Source organism: Bubalus kerabau, chromosome 2, assembly GCF_029407905.1.
Source record: "Bubalus kerabau isolate K-KA32 ecotype Philippines breed swamp buffalo chromosome 2, PCC_UOA_SB_1v2, whole genome shotgun sequence".
In the NCBI taxonomy this organism is placed as follows: Eukaryota; Metazoa; Chordata; class Mammalia; order Artiodactyla; family Bovidae; genus Bubalus; species Bubalus kerabau.
The window spans coordinates 30,521,506-30,539,221 of record NC_073625.1 but is presented as its reverse complement, the minus strand read 5'-3'; the positions used below and the strand labels follow the sequence as shown (position 1 = coordinate 30,539,221).

Here is a 17,716-nt window from a genome sequence, read left to right as displayed (position 1 = left end):
AACGCCGCCTCCCTGGAGGCCCGCGCGCTCCCCCACTTCCTGCTCCGGCCCATTTCCCGCGCTCGGCTTGAAGATTCCGTCCCGCCCAGGAGGCAGAGCTCGTGTCCAGCCAGCCGCAGAGGAACCACGGGTTCCGCCCCCCGCGAAGTTTTGGAGGTAAACGGAGGCCGGACCCCGGGGCAGAGAGCAAGACGTTACCAGCGGGCCTTTCGGGAGGGTAAACCGTCTCTTCCCGCCCATTCTCACTGCCCCTTCCCCCACTAGTCCGCCAGGCTCTTCTGTCCACGGGATTCTCCAGGCAGGAATACTGGAGCGGGTTGCCATGCTCTTCTCCAGGGGATCTTCCCGAATCACGGATCGAACCCAGGTCTCCCTCATTGCAGGCGGACTCTTTACCATCTGAGCCACGAGGTTTACTTATGTATAAATCAGGGCGATATTTTGTTTACTTCGTTCTGTGTATGGCTACATACACAGTGCTTATCTGTGCTCTTACATTGTGGTAATGTTTTTTCAACAACCCTTGTAGGAATAACAGTTCGCACCTGGGCTTTAAAAAGTTAAAAAGGTTGGTTGGTTTGCTCTTGGTAAGGGTTATGCAACTCAGATCCTAGGAATAAAGCCTTTGTGCCTCCCAGATTGAGAGAAGACCAGTGTTTGGTAGTCCCTTTGTTGCTGCATAAAACTGACGACTAGGACCTACTCCCAACCAGAACAGTGGTTGGCATGCAGTTATTTGTAAGAGATAACTAGTGGGCTAGCTTTTTAAAACCAGTCCCATCACCCCATAGTGAGGCTCAGGTCGCTTCCTGTGCTAAACTTTCTTATCAAAATGATGCTCCAGTTAAAGCAGTAGGAGTGGGTTTTGTGTAAATTACACTACTTTACTTAGAGAAACTTTAGAGGAAAACAGTTGGCAATGTCTTCTCAGTTTTGAAATTTCTTTTTATAAAGGTGTCTCCCTGGTGTCAGAACTTGAGCTGGGCCTCCAGGGGAAAGACTTTGGGGCGGGGTGTGGGGGGGGGGCACTCCAGGTGAGGGAAATGTGCAGGAGTGGGCCAGATCTTATCTTGCAGGCAGTGGTCCTTATGGTTCATTTGGTGAGAAGACTGAATAGTAAGACATCAAATGGGCAGTGGTTTAGGGCCAGATTTTGAGGAGTTTGGACTTATTTGGGTAAACTTGAGTGTGTGTTAAGTGATGCTCTGAATCATTAATGAGTGATTATGGAAAAGTTATGTAAATGGTCTTAAAATTTTTTTTATTGGAGTATAGTTGAGGTACAGTGATGATTAGTTTCAGGTGTACAGCAAGAGTGATTCAGTTATGCATATATCATTCTTTTTCAGATTTTTTTTCTCATATAAATTGTCACAGAATATTGAATAGATTTCCCTGTGCTATTCAGAAGGTCCTTGTTGGTTATCTGTCATCTATATAGTAATGTGTATATGTGTTAATCCCAAGCTCCTGATTTATTCCTCCCACTCCTGCCATATTTCCCCTTTGAGATGGCTGGATGGCATCACCAACTCGATGGACATGAGTTTGGGTGAACTCCGGGAGTTGGTGATGGACAGGGAGGCCTGGCGTGCTGCGATTCATGGGGTCCCGAAGAGTCAGACACAACTGAGCGACTGAACTGATCCATAAGCTTGTTTGTAACATCTGTCTGTTCTGTAAATAAGTTCATTTGTATCGTTTTTTTTAAAAAACTTAAGATTCCACATATGAGTGATATGGTAGGATATTTGTCTTTCTGTGTCTGACTTCATTTAGTTTGATAATCTCTAGATTCATCCCTGTTGCTGTAAATGGCATTATTTTACTCTTTTTTATGGCTGAATAATATTTCATTGTATATGTATACTGCATGTCTTTATTCATTCCTCTGTTGATGGACATTCAGGTTACTTCCATGTCTTGGCTACTGAAAATGGTTTTAAGGGTGATTAGTCTGGCAGAATTAGGCTGTTTGGTTGGGAAATCCTGTGAGCAGGGTAGAAAGGTGAAAGAATAAAAAAAAACAACAGAGCACCACTGAATGTTTTCTTCCTTACAGGAGACTTTTAGGAAGTTTAACTTTGAGTTACTTTGTTCAAGCATAGACAAAATGATTGAAGGAAGGGGGAAAAAGAAAAAGTCAATCAGAACACTTAATTATGTAAAGAGTATATTTCATCTGGGAAATAAACTGAATTACTGTAAATGAAGTTTTAGTCACATACTTTATTATGAATACTTTAGCAGTGGGAGAAATAGTATAAATGTATTACAAGAGGCCCTGAAAGGAATGATATTAAGAAAACATTGCCAAATATTAGAACATTACTAAATATTAGAACTGGAACATATATATCAGAAAACACAAAATACTGTTGAAACTATTCTCAGGACAGAGGGAGAAGTTGTAGTGGGGAATAGAAATTGACTTGTGATTAGACAAACTAGGAGAACTGGGCTGGAGAGAACCCTGGGAGGCAGGCTTCAGCACTTCTGGTATGTGTGTGTGTGTGCTCAGTCAGGTCTGACTCTTTGCGGTCCCACAGGCTAGCCTCCTCTGTCCATGGATTTTCCAGGCAAGAATACTGGAGTGCATTGTCATGCCCTTCTTCAGTGTATCTTCCCAACCCAGGGATCCAACCCGCATCTCCTGCAATGCAGGCAGATTCTTTACCACTAGCATGGAAGCCAGTAATCATGAAGCACGTACCGACTGTCCAGGTGGTCAAGTGTCAACAGATGAGCAAGTCTAGCCATAATCCTAGGGAAACCAAGGCTACTTAGGTTGGCTTCTGAGTCATCTCTGCACCCCTGTTCTCACTGCCCTCTCTCTCTCTCTCTACAGTTACTCTAAAAATACTCAGCCAGCCTTTTTCCAGCCTGACTGCCTTTAGTTATAAAATCGGTATCCAAAATGGTTAAACAATCTTTCCTGTGCAAATCTAGGAAATAAAAGAGCTCTTAAGCCTGCTATTTTAAAATACAATAAATATTTTTCTTTGGGGCTTGGAAATTGTTACAAAAATAGTTATGGTCCCTATGTGAAAAGGGGTTTTCATGTTTAATTATATATATACAATAATAATAGTTTCCCCACCAGTTGTTAAAAGCACTTCTAACGTGGTGATATTCTCCCAGGGTGTAGGGATAAGGAATATGACAGTCCAAAACCAGAATTCCAGATGCTTTCCTGTTCTCCACTTCCTCTGCTTTTGTCATTCACCCCTGCTGCTTGAATAGTCTAAGCTCCAGTTGTCTTTCGACCCAGCTGTTACAATTTTAAAACTGCAAAGAACAAGAGAGCATAACGTATTTTGAACTTCTCTCTCTTTTTTTTCTGTTGACATGGATGGTTTCCTCAGTTTAGTAAGTGTTAAATTGGCTTTCTATTGTGACCCTGACTTTTATATATACTTCTGTGGTCATACTAACATTTTTACAAAACCAGAAAAATTTTTTCCTGATACTGTTAAGTGTGAACATCCACATGGTTATTTTTAGCCAGTTATTTGTTAGATACTAGTCAGTTCACATCTGATTGGCTTCTGTAGTTTATTTTCTTCATTATGTAATTGGTGGACTTTGTTAAAGGTTAGTTTCATAAAGTGAGTTCTCAGCTAGGAGACTAGTGGTCTCCTAGCTGTCTAAATGGAGGAGACTTATCCATGTGTGAAGCAGATTAAAATAATACTCAGAATCTAGCAATAAGGAGCAGCAGCACTTACATTGAAAAATTAACACAGTTGTATTAAAAATTGCCCCATCTCTTCAATGAAATTGTATTCCTTTCCTAGGCATATGTGTTATGAAATTTATGTTGATAGAATTTTATTTCTGTTTCTTGGTTTATAATTTTCATGTGGATTGAATCTAACTCAGAATGAAATTTCTTAGTCTGAGTCAAATTTGAAATCTGTGGATAACATGTGTTTTTTTCCCTGACAATGTCATAATATTCCCACACTCTCTTAATATTCTAGGGTGATTCTGTTTTTCCTTCCAGAAAATATGTTATTTGCTCGTGAATTTATGTCATTGTAAAGTTTTCTGCTAGCATTCAAGAGTAGGTTTATCAACATAATAAAGTCCTAGATATGCATTGCCAAAGGAACATGGGGATTTTGCCTTCAAATGCTTTAGTATATGATACTGTGTCACTTAAGAGAAACTAATATACCTGTTTTCTGCATACATAAATTACAACATAGTTGAAACTAGTGAAGAAGGAAACTATTAGTTATTTCTATTTTTTTGTAAAAACTAGGCCAAAGCTTGCTGGCTTTAAAAACAATTTTTTGGGCAGGTCTTTGGATCTCTCACCTGAACTCACTTAGGCTTACTCAAGCATTGAGTTCAGGTGATCGTTTGAAATGGCTTAACTCCCATATCTGATAGTTAGTGGTACTGGCTAATAGCTGGGATACCTTGGTACCAGGAAAAAACTCTGTGAGGCTTGAGCTATAGTGTGAGGTTCTCAGAGCAGAACTCCAGGATCGCCAAATCCCATGCAAAATCACTTATTAAACCTCTACTTGCTTCGCATTTGTCAATGTGACCTTGGCCAAAACCAGTCACATGGCCAAGGCCAGAGTCTATACGGGAGTGGTCTTAGATGGCAGCTCTTGATGGGAGGAACGCCAGAGAATTTGTCCCTATTTTTTCTCTACACTGGCAGCTTTTCCCCTCTTCTAAAAATCCTTTTTCCTTTGTAAGTAAATCACAATCCATCCCAAATTGGAAAAGTATTGCCAGACTCCCTTACCTTGGTATGGCTAACATGGAAGCTTTGTATTCAAACAAAAACATGTCATTAATAAAAGGGTTAAAATGCAATCATTTCAATTTACTAATCATGAAAATACAGTTATTAAATTAACAGAGACGAAGATTGATTTGGGGCTTCGCTGGTGGCTCAGATGGTAAAGAATCTGCCTGCAATGTAGGAGACTGGGGTTCAAGCCCTGGGTCAGGAATATCCCCTGGAGGAGGAGCCTCCCAACTTCAGTATTCTTGCCTGGAGAATTCCATGAACAGAGGAGCCTGGTGGGCTAAAGTCCATGGTGTCTTTTTTTAAAACCATGCTTATGATTACCATACATCCCAAACCAAAACTAGCCAATATTGTAATTTCTCATTCATACACTGGGTTATCCTCCCAACTAATAGCTGTTTGAGGAGAAAAGAAGAACAGTGGGCCAAAAAGGAAAAGGGAGCTAAGGATTGTACAATGGTGCCTTAGAAATGTATTCTGCAGTAGGAAATAATAGCACAGGAATGCCACCCACCATCTGGGCCAGGTAGATGGCACTTGATGTAACAAAATGGTTATAGTAATGCATAGTGATGCAAAAAAAAAAACCAAAAACCCACATATTTACATGAAGTATTGTAATTTGTAAAACATTTTCATATTGCACGTGTCCTCAAGATAACTACCTAAAGATCATGTTACTTGTCTTTTTGCAGCTGATTACAGTTTAGGGAACTTCAGGTTTCCTGCATTGCAGGTGGATTCTTTGCCATCTCAGCCAGCAGGGAAGCCCACGAACTTCATTAACGGTTCAGAACTGTAGCACTGTCAGATGAAAGAGCCAGGATCTAAAGATTTCTGATAGCCAGTCCTCATGTCCTTGTTTCACATTGAAACTTCATGCAAAACACGCTGTGGAAGCAGACAGAGAAACAAGCAGAAATGAGTTTTGAAGTTTTACAAGACACAATATATTCCAAAGACGGAAATTGACGTCCTTGTTTGTTTTGTTTTAGTTGTAATTGACAGAAGTCGTACAGGGGACAGGATTTAGTCTTCCCATACTCCTGATCCAATGAAGAGAAAATGGGAAGCAACACTGAAGCAGATTGAGGAGCGAGCATCCCATTATGAGAGGAAACCGTTGTCCTCGGTGTACAGACCGAGGTTGTCCAAGCCAGAAGAACCACCTTCCATTTGGAAACTGTTTCATCGGCAAACTCAGGCTTTTAATTTTGTTAAAAGCTGTAAACAGGTAATTGTACTCATCTTTTTCTTTAGGGCTACTATAACTTAAGATTTCTAAAAAGACTCTGTTGTCTGTCTTCATTTCAGGCCACATATTTTACCAGAAGAATCTAATTGCAGTCTTTTTATATTATTTAGGAAAAATATCCCTATGAGTCATTAACCATTTACTTTATATGAATAATGAAAAAGGGTGACATATCTGGTGCCAGATAGTTTAAAAATTTTGTAATGACTTGGAAATGAAGCTATGCTTAGAGGAAAAATGACTGTTCACGGACTGAAAAATAATAGTATGAGTTTAAAACTAAAATATGTACCCACAGAAATATCAGCAAAGAGAGTAAGTGGTGTGTGGGATTTTAAGGATGAAATTAGGGATCAGAGATTTGAATTTGAACAATGGCAAATGACAATGTCTCAGATGTCATAGCATTGATAAGCCCTGGAACTTAAATCATTCTACCAGAGCACCCATGTTTCTCTCTTCTGTCCCGTTTGTGTTTTGGAGTAGTAGAGTGGATTTCTCATAATTCCCAACACGTTAGGATAGCGGGAGGAAGACGTGCTTGCTGCATGCTGGCCTTACAAAGGGGATGGTACTCAGAAATAAACAAGCAGCTGTGTATTACACATCGTTTGCTTCTTGGGCCCTGTTGGGAATAGAGAGAAGTATAATGAAAAGAGGCATGTATCCAGCATAAATCCGGCATAAATGAAATATATTGTGATTCCACTCATTGATGATCTATAAAAATATGCTAAAAGTTTTTAAGGAGGAGGACCTTCTTTCCCTAGTAACTTGTTAAAGTTAAGCATTTTAAAACTTTGCTTAAGCTTTTGAGATTAACAGGCAAATATATTTTTTAAGTGGCTCCCATTTTTTTTTATATGTTCTAGGGAATTTATTAATTTTATAATAGTGTTCAGGTAGTTTTAAGAATTACATAAATTAGTAAAATTACAGTAGGAAGTCAAATGATTACAAAATATTTATTTTTTTTCTTTTTAGTGTGGATGTTCGCGCCTTAAACATGTATTACCTGAGTGACTAAATAGAAGTAAAAACAACTAGATTTTGACTGGCATTGATTTAGTGATTAATTTTCTTATTTTTGATAATACAAATGTTCCAGTTTTTGACAATTTGGTAAAATTCTATATGAACATTTACTAGCTATAGTTGATTTTGAATTTGCATTTTTACTAATTTTTGATAGTTTTGATTTTATAAAGGAAGTTCATGTATTTGCTTTGGAATGCAAAGTGGGTGATGGACAGCGTATTTACCTCGTAACAACCTATACTCAACTTTGGTTTTATTATAAATCCCGGTAAGTCGCTTTTAAAAGACAGCACGTCGAAGTTACATTTCCTTCATCTGGAGATGCTTGTGAAGTTAAATCAGGCTGCCTGGGCTTTCATAGTTCCCAATCACCAGTTAGTTACTCCTTTACTATTAGAATTGAATTCTGAAGTTTCCTTGTCATAAGCAACACTGAATCTCAGCAGGTGCTAGGAGAGAAAAATTGTGCGTGTTTGAATTCCTGTGCCACGTGATGATGCAATTCCCCCATCACTTTTTTGTTCAAATTAGTATAAATGTTTTATTTGCATGTGATATCACTAAGCAGTTTATCAATCAATTCAACATCTGTTCTTAATAACCCATATTAAAGTCATACATCTTTTTTCAAATTACTCAAATGACACCTTTATTTTTAGTTAATTTTCATTTATAGATGCCTTTCAGTTTTCTATCACCTGGACAGAGCCATGAATTCTGTCAATTTTTTCCATTTCTGGCATTTGTAGAGATCCTTGCAAATAGAGAAATCTGTATATATATCTTCCCCTGGCTAACGTCACACCTTTTTCTCCCCTGAGCATTCTTAACGTTTGAGGCCAGAGCCAGGGCCAGACTCTGAGAGGAGAGTGGGCACGTTCTGTTTTACCTTTCCCTTCTTAAAGTCATACGCCTCTTGGTACCAGTGAGAATGAAATTGCAGATGTAAGCATTGAAAGCTCCTTGAAGTCAGATGATTCAGAATGTGTGTAAGCAGTTTTTAAAATATTCTTAATGAAAATGTGAAAGTTAAACATTTTCTTTAAAAATTCAGGGACTCCCAAGTATATGTGATCCCAGGATCCCAGTTTGAGAAAGTTCTCTTCTCAAACAAAATTTGCTTCATGGTAATATCAAAAGCAAATGTAAAAGTGATGTCTGATATCAAAATCATCTGTGAATAAAGAACAGTATGAAGTGAGACTGTATTTTCGTTAGGTAGTGTTACAGAATGTGATTATTATATCTTGTTTGATGGAAACTCTTGATACTGTGATCCATAAACTTGGGGTCAGCAGTTGTTCATTTTATCTTGTCTTCACAATGTCATAGTTATATGTCATTAAATCACGGTTAATATGCTATTTTGAGATACAAGAGCAGCTTCTATGATTTAAAAAGAATGAGATATAAGCCTAACAATCTTGAATTATTCAATTCAGAAGAAATCTCTTACACTGCTATGAAGTCATTCCTGAAAATGCTGTGTGCAAGCTTTATTTTGATTTGGAATTTAACAAACTTGCCAATCCAGGAGCTGATGGGAAAAAGATGGTTGCATTACTCATTGAGGTAAATCTCAGACTCAGGTTTTTCTCCTTATATCTACTTGTATATCTTTTTGTCATTCAGTCATTAAAAGAATTAAACGAATCCAGCCCATGTAACATATAGGTTCAGTGTTTCTCCTCCTTTTTCTTGTTGCTTGTACTTTTGACTTTCATTTAATAGCACTCCTCAGAGTAAACTTCTGAAAAGGAGGAAGTTTCAGTTTATGTTTGTATATTTCATAATATTACTGTATCCAATTAAACTGAGGAAAGTGGCAGTTTGGGAATTTTCTGTTTCTTATATATTCTTTTACATTACAGTTGATTCTGAATATCAAATGAAGTAATTTTTACAGTAGAAATTGAGTTCTGAGATAAAATTCAAGAAAATTCGGATAAAATAGTGTGAGAATTTTTGAGCTGACAGAAATTTTGGAAACTATTCTTATATCATCATAAATGACGAAGCTAAAGCCTAGAGAGACTTAATTCCAGTTCCAGGTCCAACAACTAGTTACTGGCAAAACCTGGTCTAGAAACATTATCATTATTTTTAACAAAGAGAAAAAGTGTAGTTCTAGTATTTATTTTTGATTTAGCAATGTCAACTAGGAAGTCAGTAATAAAAGGAATATGGGCTTGTGCAACTAAGCTCTATTAGGTTCATTTATAAAATCTTTTAAGATTGTATTGGTTAAGGTGTACTATATTAACTATTATTTGGCCTCAGAGTAGGTATTAACATTAACTATTTTTTGTTTTAGATGTTAACTGTAGATGACTCATAATGTTAGAAATACATCCAAATTAAAATGTTTTTGATTAAGAATATCTGCTGATTATGATTGATGTCTGCATGTTTTGTTTATTTGAAAAAGATATGCAAATACTGTTTAAAAAAAAAAATTATGTTAGCTTTCTCCTGGCTTTGAAGCAAAAAAAATACACATAAGTTCCCCTAGCCCTTCCAAAAAACAGCAAAAAAGTTATGTTTTTCTTAAGGTAGCCATTGGACTCTTAAAAATAAATTTAAATGTTTTATTTCATTATAGTTGTTATGTTTAATTTTTAACCTTAATTATATTTTAAATAATTGATAAACACTGACTCTCTTCTGATGTATGATATACACTTCTACTACCTAAGGAAGTGGTCTCTGGTGAACAAGGAGTTAAGATTGAGATTTTTTTTTTTTTTTTTTTTCCCCACTGACCCTTTAATACTGTTAAAAAAGAAGTACTTCATTGTATTAGAAACTAGAAACTTATCCCTAAAGGAATCAATACTAGTGCAAATCCTATTTTTAATAATGATTAATGAACATTGGTATGGCAAAGATCATGTAGGTATGTAACTTTTTTTCCTGTTCATTCTTTACAATCTTACACAAATTAGTCTTGAACCACTAATCTTTTACATCAGCAAAAGTTGGAAAAAGTTGTAGAAATCTGAATTTAAAATTATACAGCATTTTTATTTAACACATTTACCGTGTTGATAGAAAAATTATTAGGATTATTATACTTACATGATCTTATAAATGATATTGAAATTAGTTTCATTTATTAGTTACTTTGTAACAAGCTTATAATCTAGTAAGTACTTTTCCTTTAGAGTCTCTGTGAGGAGGTGTAAGTTAGATTAACTGTTACAACAGATTGTTAATAAGTAACTGGCTAATCATAACTAGTGATAATATATAATGGCCTTTGATTCAGTAACTTAACTGACAATTTCAGTAAGCAACTTCTGCCAAATGGAGTGAATTCTGGTGCTTAAAGTGTTTTATAAAACTGTTGATAGGTAACATTACTCAAATAATCATTTATTTTAATGTCTGGATTTTACAATTTAAATATTTAAATAAATTAAAAACTTCAAAAATTGAGTTATAGTTAAGTTACAGTATTATGTTAGTTTCAGGTGTACAATATAGTGATTTAAAACTTTTATAGATTATAAATTTTATTTTAAATTTAACTTGGAAAAGAGAACTTAAGGGAATTATGAGTATTTTTATTACCTCAAATTACTACATTTATTCTGTAGAGCTCCAAAGTTCAAAACTCCACTTTATTAATTTATCAAAATCCTTTCAGTCTGGACTGTTGTCAGTGTGGCTAGGCATTGAGAATACAATGGTTAGCCCAAAGAGGCATGATTTCTGCTTTTGTAGTTTATCGTGTAATGGAGGATAATAAGTTAGGAGAGATTTACTGCCATAATAAAGGCCTAAAACTAAAATGGCATAAACAAGACAAAGTTATTTCTGTCTCATGTAACACCTGGATGTGACTCTACTGTATTAGAGATGAGGTTTGTTGCTTTGCTGTTCCTAAGATGCCTTTATTTACATTGTCCAAGAGGGCTCACCACCCCTATGTCTGCATTTTAGTCCGTGGAACAGGGGGAAGGGTGAGCATGCCTGTCAGCTTTCAGACTGTAATGTAGAAGCAGAATTTTGTCCTTCAGCTCACATCCGTTGTCCAAAACTTGGTCACATGGCCCCCACCTTACTGCAAGGGAGTCTGGGAAACGTGATCCTTTTTCTGGATGATATTGGATCTATCCATAATCAGGGTTCAATGACTACAGAAGCAGGAGAGAACAGATAGAGAGATTCTCTGTAATATAGAGGAAACTTATCAAAAATTTCACACAAGTTAACATAAAATAGCAGCTGTGTAAGTGCTACAACTCGAGGTGGAGTATATGGGGGAATTGGACGTAGATAAGGCAATTGAGGAGGCCTTCTCAAAAAACTTACTGAAGGAGAGTAGGATCGGAGAGCCTGGTGGGAGATGGCATGCTATAAGAATATCAAAATAACATTAATAAACCAATGTATTGCTTAACTATTAGGTGTCTAGGGCTTCCCTCAGAGCTCACTTGGTAAAGAATCTGCCTGCAATGCAGGAGACATGGGTTCAATCCCTGGATCGGGAAGATCCCCTGGAGAAGGAAATGGCAACCCACTCCAGTATTCTTGCCTGGAGAATGCCACGGATGGAGGAGCCTGGCAGGCTACAGTCCACAGGGTAACAAGAGTCAGACACGACTTAGCGACCAAACCACCACCACCACTGGGTGTCTAATCCCAAGATAACCCTGAACAGTGGTTCTTAGTATGTCCATTTTGCAAAACAGAAGACTGGGGCTTAATAAGTGACCCATCCTATGGCTGCACAGCCAATGCTTTTACGTAGTTATGTGTACCAAGCACTGGGCCAACTCTTTACTCTCATTTTTCTGCTTCTTAACAACAACCCGAAAAGTTGGGTTCTATCATTATCCCATTTTGCAGTTGAGTAATCAGCCCTGGGATTTCTTTGGAAGGAATGATGCTGAAGCTGAAACTCCAGTACTTTGGCCACCTCATGCGAAGAGTTGACTCATTGGAAAAGACTCTGATGCTGGGAGGGTTGGGGGCAGGAGGAGAAGGGGACGACAGAGGATGAGATAGCTGGATGGCATCACTGACTTGATGGACGTGAGTCTGAGTGAACTCTGGGAGTTGGTGATGGACAGGGAGGCCTGGCGTGCTGCAATTCGTGGGGTCGCAAAGAGTCGGACACGACTGAGCGACTGAACTGAATGTTAGGTTTGGATTTGACTAAAGTGACAGATCTGTTAAGTGGCAAAGCTAGAACTCAAACCTAGGTCTTTCTGATTTCTTTTTTATTTCTTTTTTTATTGAAGGATAACTGCTTTACAGAATTCTGTTGTTTTCTGTCAAACCTCAACATGAATCAGCCATAGGTATACATATATCCCCTCCCTTTTCAACCTCCCTCCCATCTCCCTCCCCATCCCACCCCTCTAGGTTGATATAGAGCCCCTGTTTGAGCTTCCTTAGCCATACAGCAAATTCCCATTGGCTGTTTATTTTACATGTGGCAATGTAAGTTTCCATGTTACTCTTTCCATACATCTCACTCTCTCCTCCCCTCTCCCATGTCCAGAAGTCTATTCTCTATGTCTGTTGCTTCATTGCTGCCCTGTAAGTAAATTCTTCAGTACCATTTTTCTAGATTCTGTATATGTGCATTAGAATATGATATTTATCTTTCTCTTTCTGACTTCACTCTCTATAATGGGTTCTAGGTTCATCCACCTCAGGACTGACTCAAATGCATTCCTTTTTATGGCTGAGTAATATTCCATTGTGTATATGTACCACCTCTTCTTTATCCATTCATCTGTCAATGGACATCTACGTTGCTTCCATGTTCTAGCTATTATAAATAGTGCTTTAATGAACAGTGGGATACATGTGACTTTTTCAATTTTGGTTTTCCTTAGGGTATAAGCCTAGGAGTGGGATTGCTGGGTCATATGGTGGTTTTATTCCTAGTTTTTTTAAGGAATCTCCATACCGTCTTCCATAGTGTCTATATTAATTTCCATTCCCACCAATAGTGCAAGAGCATTCCCTTTTCTCCACACCCTCTCCAGCATTTATTGTTTGTAGACTCTTTGATAATGGCCATTCTGACTGGTGTGAGGTGATATCTCATTGTAGTTTAGAGTTGCATTTCTCTAATAATGAGCAATGTTGAGCTTCTTTTCATGTGTTTGTCAGCCACCTGTATGTCTTTTTGATGAATGTCTGTTTAGGTCTTTTTCCCACTTTTTGATTGGGTTGTTTGTTTTTCTGGTATTGAGTTGTATGAGCTGCTTGTATATTTTGGAAATTAATCCTTTGTCAGTTGTTTCATTTGCTATTATTTTCAAATCCCATTCTGAGGGTTGTCTTTTCACCTTGCTTATAGTTGGAGATCCAACCAGTCCATTCTAAAGGAGATCAGTCCTGGATGTTCTTTGGAAGGAATGATGCTAAAGCTGAAACTCCAGTACTTTGACCACCTCATGTGAAGAGTTGACTCATTGGAAAAGACTCTGATGCTGGAAGGGATTAGGGGTAGGAGGAAAAGGGGACAACAGAGGATGAGATGGCTGGATGGCATCACGGACTCGATGGATGTGGGTTTGGGTGAACTCCAGGAGTTGGTGATGGACAGGGAGGCCTGGCATGCTGCAATTCATGAGGTTGCAAAGAGTTGGACATGACTGAGCGACTGAACTGAACTGAACTTATAGTTTCCTATGCTGTGCAAAAGCTTTTCAGTTTAATCAGGTCCCACTTATTTACTTTTGTTTTTATTTCCGTTACTCTTGAGAGGTGGGTCATAGAAGACCTAGCTTTGATTTATGTCATCAGGTGTTCTGCCTATGTTTTCCTCTAAGAGTTTTATAGTTTCTGGTCTTACATTTAGGTCTTTAATAGAGTTTATCTCTGTGTATGGTGTTACAAAGTGTTCTAATTTCATTCTTTTACATGTAGTTGTCCAGTTTTCCCAACACCATTTATTGAAGAGGCTGTCTTTGCCCCATTGTATTTTCTTGTCTCCTTTGTCAAAAATAAGGTGAAAAATAAGATATCCATAGGTGCATGGGTTTATTTCTGGGCTTTCTATCTTGTTCCATTGGTCTATATTTCTGATTTTGTGCCAGTACCATACTGTCTTGATGACTGTAGCTTTGTAGTATAATCTGAAGTCAGGAAGGTTGATTCTTCAGCTCCATTCTTCTTTCTCAAGACTGCTTTGGCTATTAGGGGTCTTTTGTGTTTCCATGTGAATTGTGAAATTTTTTGTTCTAGATCTATGAAAAATGTCATTGGTAATTTGATAGGGATCACATTGAATCTGTAGACTCTGTTTGGTAATATAGTCATTTTCACAATATTGATTCTTTCTACCCGGGAACATGGAATATCTATCTGTTAATGTCATCTTTGATTTCTTTTTAGTGTCTTATAATGTTCTGTGTACAGTTCTTTTGTCTCCGTAGGTAAGTTTATTCCTAGATATTTAATTCTTTTTGTTGCAATGGTGAATAACCATTGATTGATTCCTTAATTTCTCCTTCTGATTTTTCATTGTTAGTATATAGAAATACAAGTGGTTTCTGTGTATTGATTTTGTATCCTGCAACTTTGCTAAATTCACTGATTAGCTGTAGTAATTTTCTGATACTATCTTTAGGGTTTTCTATGTACAGTATCATGTCTTCTGCAAACAGAGCTTTACTTCTTTTCTGATCTGGTTTCCTTTTATTTCTTTTTCTTCTCTGATTGCTGTAGCTAGGACTTCCAGAACTATGTTGAATAATGGTGAGGAAAGTGGACACCCTTGTCTTGTTCCTGATCTTAGGGGGAATGCTTTCAGTTTTCATCATTGAGAATAATGTTTGCCATAGGCTTATCGTATATGGCCTTTACGATGTTGAGGTAGGTTCCTTCTGTGTCCGTTTTTCGAAGAGTTTTAATCATAAATGGGTGCTGAATTTTGTCAAAGGTTTTTTGTGCATCTATTGAGATTATCATATGGTTTTTAATCTTTCAGTTTGTTAATATGTTGTATCACATTGATTGATTTGCATATATTGAATCCTTGCACCCCTGGAATAAACCCAACTTGGTCATGGTGTATGAGCTTTTTGATGTGTTGTTGAATTCTGTTTGTTAAAATTTTGTTGAGGATTTTTGCATCTATGTTCATCAGTGATATTGGCCCATAGTTTTCTTTTTTTGTGTTGTCTTTGTCTGGTTTTGCTATCAAGGTGATGGTGGCTTCATAAAATAAGTTTGGAAGTGTTCCTCCTCCTGCAATTTTTTGAAAGAGTTTTAGAAGGAGAGGCATTAGCTCTTCTCTAAATGTTTGATAAAATTCTCCTGTGAAGCCATCTGTTCCTGGGCTTTTGTTTTTTGGGAGAATTTTGATCACAGCTTCAATTTCAGTGCTTGTAATTGGGTTGTTCATAATTTCTATTTCTTCCTAGTTCAGTCTTGGAAGATTGAACTTTTCTAAGAATCTGTCCATTTCTTCCAGGTTATCCATTTTATTGCCATATAGTTGTTCATAATAGTTTCTTATCCTTTGTATTTCTGCATTGTCTGTCGTAACCTCTCCTTTTTCATTTCCAATTTTGTTGATTTGATTCTTCTCATTTTCTTGATGAGTCTGGCCAAAGGTTTGTCAATTTTGTTTATCTTCTCAAAGAACCAGCTTTTAGTTTTATTCATCTTTACTGTTGTTTCTTTTTCATTTATTTCTGCTTAGGTCTTTATGATTTCTTTCCTTCTACTAATTTTTTGTTGTTGTTGTTGTTCTTTTTCCAGTTGTTTTAGGTGTAAAGTTAGGTTGTCTGTTTGATGTTTTTCTTGTTTCTTGAGGTAGGATTGTATTGCTCTAAACTTCCCTCTTAGAACTGCTTTTGCTGCATCCTGTAGATTTTGAGTTGTTATGTTTTTATTGTCATTTGTTTCTAGAAATTTTTTTATTTCCCTTTTGATTTCTTCAGTAACCAGTTGGTTATTTAGAAACATATTGTTTAATCTCCATGTGTTTGTGTTTTTTACAGTTTTTTCCTTGTAATTGATATCTAGTCTCATAGCATTGTGGTCAGAGAAGATGCTTGATACGATTTCAATTTTCTTAAATTTACTGAGGTTTGTTTTATGACCCAAGATGTGATCTATCCTGGAATATGTTCCATGAGCATTTGAGAAGAAGGTGTATTCTGCATTTGGATGGAATGTCCTGAAGATATCAGTGAGATCCATCTCATCTAATGTATCACTTAAGACTTGTGTTTCCTTATTAATTTTCTGTTTTGATGATCTGTCCATTGGTGTGTGGGGGGTGTTAAAGTCTCCTACTATTATTGTGTTACTGTCAATTTCTCCTTTTGTGTCTGTTCGTGTTTGTCTTATGTATTGAGGTGCTCCTATGTAGGTTGCATAGATATTAGCAATTGTTATGTCTTCCTCTTGGATTGATCTCTTGATCATTATGTAGTGTCTTTCCTTATCTCTTGTAATATTGTTTATTTTAAGGTCTATTTTGTCTGATATGAGGATTGCTACTCCAGCTTTCTTTTGCTTCCTATTTGGCATGGAATATATTTTTCCATCCTCTCACTTTCAGTCTAGGTGTGTCTTTAGGTCTGAAGTGGGTTTCTTGTAGACAGCACATATATGGGTCTTGTTTTTGTATCCATTCAGCCAGTCTGTGTCTTTTGATTGGAGCATTTAATCCATTTACATTTAAAGTAATTATTGATATATATGTTCCTTTTGCTATTTTCTTAATTCTTTGGGGTTGATTTTGTAGATCTTTTTCTTTCTCTTGTATTTCTTGACTATATAAGTCCCTTTAACATTTGTTGTAAAGGTGGTTTGGTAGTACTGAATTCTCTTAATTTTTGCTTGTCTGAAAAGCTTTTTATTTCTCCATCAATTTTGAATGAGATCCTTGCCAGGTACAGTAATCTTGGTTGTAGATTTTTCCCTTTCAGTACTTTAAATATATCCTGCCATTCCCTTCTGACCTGCAGAGTTTCTGCTGAAAGATCAGCTGTTAAATGTATGGGGTTTCCCTTGTATGTTACTTGTTGTTTCTCCCTTGCTGCTTTTAAGATTCTTTCTTTGTATTTAGTCTTTGTTAGTTTGATTATTATGTGTCTTGGTGTGTTTCTCCTTGGGTTTATCCTGTATGGGACTCTTTGTGCCTCTTGGACTTGATTGACTATTTCCTTTTCCATGTTGGGGAAATTTTCAACTATAATCTCTTCAAAAATTTTCTCATACCCTTTCTTTTTCTCTTCCTCTGGGACCCCCATAATTCCCAGGTTGGTGCATTTGATATTATCCCAGATGTCTCTGAGACTATCCTCAGTTCTTTTCACTTTATTCTGCTCTTCAGAAGTTACTTCCACCATTTTATCTTCCAGCTCACTGATTCGTTCTTCTGCTTCAGATTTCTGCTATTGATTCCTTCCAGAGTATTTTTAATTTCAGTAATTGTGTTCTTTGTCTCTGTATATTTATTCTTTAATTCTTCTAGGTCTTTGTTAATTGATACTTGCGTTTTCTCCATTTTGTTTTCAAGGTTTTTTTTTTTATCATCTTTACTATCATTATTCTGAATTCTTTTTCAGGTAGTTTGCCTATTTCCTCTTCACTTATTTGGACTTGTGTTTTTAGTTTGTTCCTTCATTTGTGTAGTATTTCTCTGCCTTTTCATTTTTCTTTTT

At 36.9% G+C, this 17,716-nt stretch overlaps 1 protein-coding gene across 7 annotated transcripts in view; it reads left to right on the top strand.

Moving 5' to 3' along the window:
* The first annotated feature begins 16 nt into the window (after positions 1-16).
* Positions 17-17,716, top strand: part of PRIMPOL (primase and DNA directed polymerase) — a 50,621-nt gene continuing 32,921 nt past the window's right edge. For 4 of the 7 annotated variants that reach the window (XM_055567420.1, XM_055567417.1, XM_055567418.1 and 1 more), the window contains exons 1-4: positions 17-156; positions 5,770-6,008; positions 7,238-7,335; positions 8,510-8,639. In XM_055567420.1, the coding sequence (XP_055423395.1) occupies positions 5,829-6,008; positions 7,238-7,335; positions 8,510-8,639 (408 nt within the window). In that variant the 5' untranslated portion in view covers positions 17-156; positions 5,770-5,828. Of the gene's footprint in view, positions 157-5,558; positions 6,009-7,221; positions 7,336-8,509; positions 8,640-17,716 lie in introns of those variants that run through there. The other 3 variants (XM_055567421.1, XM_055567422.1, XM_055567419.1) reach the window with 3 other exon arrangements.